Source organism: Mesitornis unicolor, unplaced genomic scaffold (genome assembly GCF_000695765.1).
Source record: "Mesitornis unicolor isolate BGI_N332 unplaced genomic scaffold, ASM69576v1 scaffold33217, whole genome shotgun sequence".
NCBI classification, from domain to species: domain Eukaryota; kingdom Metazoa; phylum Chordata; class Aves; order Mesitornithiformes; family Mesitornithidae; genus Mesitornis; species Mesitornis unicolor.
In genome coordinates, this window is record NW_010196364.1 from 51,047 (window position 1) to 55,012 (window position 3,966).

The following is a 3,966-nucleotide window of genomic DNA, read 5'->3' on the forward strand; positions in this document are numbered from 1 at the left end:
TTGTGACTGTGCTGCTTACTTCAGCAAATAAAAAATAAGAAATACAAATACTAGATATTCTTCAGTATAATTGGTTGTGAGACTAAATAAATAGGAAGTGTGGATAAGACAAGACCCAGAAGTCTGAGAGGCTTTGAAATATCAAAACTTATGTTTAGCTTAAATGATCATCTGGTTAATCACCAGATTGTCCCAGCCTTGAAAGTGGATTTCAGCTCCCTCATTAAAGTCAAAGGTAGAGTATAATAAATTTGTCATGTACAAAGAAAGCAGTAAGGAAAGGATTTAGGGCTTCAGTGATCAAAAGAAAACATCCTACAAAAAGCACATGCATATGAATGCGCAAAACTGTACATGAAAACAATTCATACTTTACAGAAAGCCCTTTTGGAATAGCAGTCTGTGATGTCTCATGGGACTTGCGTGGAGCTCTTTACATTTTCAGAACATGGTGTAAATTGCAGTTGCAATGAACTGAATGACACAACAGCGTAAGGACTCTGTGTACATGCGACAGGGCTCATAAATGCTCAGTTATAGTCCCTTAACGACATCGCAGTGCTTATGACTATAGTGAATCATTGATACTCACAAATTTGATTTTTAATTCAATTGTGAGAAGTTCACAAGTGAAGATTTTTGCTTAGAGATTTAACTCAACCTGATGAGTGATTACTGAAAAAATATGACTTTGCTACCTTCTCTTCATTTGCTGCCATTAGAGATTCTACCGCCTTCTTCATTTTCTGTACCTCTATATCTAAAAACACAATACAGTTCTCTAAGTCAATTTAAATAAGAGAGCATAAGAAAATAAGAAAAACAAAAAACCAAGAAACAACTTGGTAGTATCTGAAACTAAATTTACAAATTAAAAGACAAAACACAAGCCACTTATATTCCATTTTAGATGGAAATACATAGAAGAAAACTCTTCTTATTCAAAACCTTTTTTTCTGACATTTTTATCAAGGACATTATGAAATTCAGGAAATTTCCTTACCCAGACCCCCACCCTTAAGAAAATGGAAAGGTCAAGAGTAAAACTACTGCTTGACTTTCACTACCACCCTCTTTCAAATAATCAAAAATTGCAAAACAAAAAGTCCAAAATATAAAAATGATACATTTGAAGTGCAGTAAAACACATCCTCATTACAACAGTCAACAAACACCCCAAATGGCATCGCAAAACACTATACAAAGCAATAGGATTAATGGATATGACGAAGAAAGCATTGTGCAGTGGTGCTTAGCTTTAATTCAGTATGGATGTAGAAATGAGGACAGCACAATGCAATGATACAAGTATTTGCTGTGATGAGCAGTCATGCTAGAATATATGTTGCAGTTCAGACTTGGAAAAGGTCCCTAATACAGACATCAGTGTTCTGTGCTTCATCTATAATCCTTATTTACAAAGGAGTATAAATACATGGAAACGTGTATGTTCCAACAAGGTTCAATTCTGGAGGTGTTCTGGACTAGAAATTGAAAAAAGAATGGAAATAATCTCCATTTTTGCTAAAAGACTATCCTTGCATAAATGAAGTAAACTTTAAATTTCATTACAAACGTAGGTAGGTGGTCAAATTCACAGGCAAGAAAGCATTTTACCTTGTTTTAACTTCCTAAAATTTATCAGAAAACAGAGTGGGAAGAACATTTTCCTCCTTAATGAAATGCAAGAAGAAAATAAGCTGCCTGGCTGGCTTTCTAGATCAAACACATTTAGACACATTGGGCTAGAGCTGCAACTGATCCAGTTCCAGTGACTTCCACTCAGTTATGCTAACTGAAAATCTGGTTTACTGGATTGCAACTGCATTTCACTGAGAGGCAACTGTTTTGTGAGAGACCAAATCTTTCGTTGCCTATCAGCTTTTCTTCAGAAAACCCTTTATTTCAAGTGTGACATAACGACCCTTATTCTCAAATTTTACTCTAAGTGTAACTAAGGGTTATAGATGATGCAACCCAACGATGTTTGTTAAAGCAGTTTTGCAAACACATGCATAAAGCTATTCTGGAAAGCACTTCTGAAATGCAAATGCTTGTGGAGAGACACCAGAAACCTTACTTTTATCTTTGAGCTTCTTTTTACAATTTTCATCTGTGCAGGAAAATCCATTGGATTTGAAATTAGCATGAAGGTTATGACATTAAAAAACTTCTAAGACAATACTGATACTTAAGGAGTCTACTATTTCTCAGGTATTATTGCAGAAGCAAGCAGTTCACAGTTTCAGCCTGCACTCTAAAAGCTAACACTTTACTGGCAAAAGCCAGCTAAGTGATAATGTATGTGTGTTTGTTCACAATTCAGCTAATGGCGCAGATAACCTGTGTTATCTGCAAAGAGCATTACTTAATATTGGTCCAAGGCAGAAAAAAACATGGTCCATCATGGCAGAAGATCCCCTGCTGAGCTATACTGAAAACTAAACTAAAGCTGAGAACCAGAGGATAATGGGAGTTCAGTATACACATCAGCCCCCAGGAAGAAAAGCCCCATATAAGCAGTCATAAATGCGATAAAGTCAGACCCTGTTCACATTTAAGTGTTCTAAAAAACCAGAAAGACAATCAATGTGGTCACTTTTAGTGATCTGATGCAGTGGTTTTGAAAACAGATAATTTTATTAAATAAAATGTGACAAATTATGCACAGGGTTTTCCTCCTCAGGTCAGGGGAGGAGACTGATTTATTGTGGCTTTATTTTTCTAAAAAACACACTTTAAAAGCATAATCTTAAAATCAGCAGGTAAAAATCACAAATGTATCAGTGAGATATATTCAGAAGTGAGATTGCAGCAGGTCAAAAAAGTCTCTGGAAAATATTCTGAGGCTTTAAAGAAAACCTTCTATTTTAAGTAAGTTATAGAAATTAAACTCCCTCCAAAAAAATACTCATTTTGTTTCTTCAATGCAAGCAAATAAAAGAATTATCTCACATGTACCCACACAAAAAGCTTCCTTCTCAATATAATATTTTTTTGGAACACGTTGAAATTAGTTTAAGGACTTCTTTGCCAATATAAACTCCATCTTTTGAGGCACCGTGCAAGCCATGTAAAGAGCTAACTGGAGATTACATAGGCTAGTTTAAAGTTGATCAAGAACTTGCTATGACAGTGGGATTGTATTGTGAACACTCACTAAATATATTAAAAGAAGTAAACATGAAGACAGAAAGTATATAAAAATTGATGCTTTTATCTGTTAACTCCTGTACAATCATTCAAGGAAACATGACCTCAGATGAGGTGACTCAGAAGGACATGGTGAGAGAGCCTCCCTCCTTCTTACCTCTGTCCAGTATTTCAATTCCTTCTCCTTTCAGCTTGTAAACCAGCTTTTCTTGCAACCTTTTTACCTCGGCCTCCTTCACCTCTAGCTTGTCTTTTAAAGCTGCCAGCTCATCCTGTAACAGACACACAATCTCTCAGTGACAGCTTCCACATACAGGTGGGAAATTTCCAAAGTTCCCTCCTATGAAGCACAGTGGACAGGTCCTCAGTTGGTGGAAATGACCAAGGGCCCCCTGACATTTGAACTGGCTGAGGATACACCCACCAAAACTGACTCTGAATATCACAACAGACCACTGAGTCCATAAGGGGGCAAAACCAGGGGGCCTATGGTCCAAAAGTGTCAGTCTCAAGTATAATTGAAAGATATTTTACATCTAAATTTAAAAAAGAAAAGAATAAAGCACAAAACCCCCCATTTTCTTATTTATTCAACCTTGCAGAGACAGAAAATGGGCAGGTGATGAGGCTGAATGCTAAAATTTATGAATACTTATTTTGGTATTTATAGGGCATTTGACATGTTCAAAGCTGGACAATTATGGAACTGTGCTCACACCAGGCTGAGGACAGTTTCAGAAATAACCACTGCTTTTATGAAAGAAAAATGAATCATGACACCATCAAGCACATAAACACGTACTGAAAAGCGGT

At 36.3% G+C, this 3,966-nt stretch overlaps 1 protein-coding gene across 1 annotated transcript in view; it reads right to left on the reverse strand.

Moving 5' to 3' along the window:
• Positions 1-3,966, reverse strand: part of PPFIBP1 (PTPRF interacting protein, binding protein 1 (liprin beta 1)) — a 39,734-nt gene that overhangs the window by 22,221 nt on the left and 13,547 nt on the right. The window contains exons 6-7 of the mRNA XM_010188449.1: positions 3,311-3,425; positions 700-760 (exon numbers count right to left, since the gene is read on the reverse strand). Coding sequence (XP_010186751.1) covers positions 700-760; positions 3,311-3,425 — 176 coding nt within the window. The remainder of the gene's footprint in view (positions 1-699; positions 761-3,310; positions 3,426-3,966) is intronic.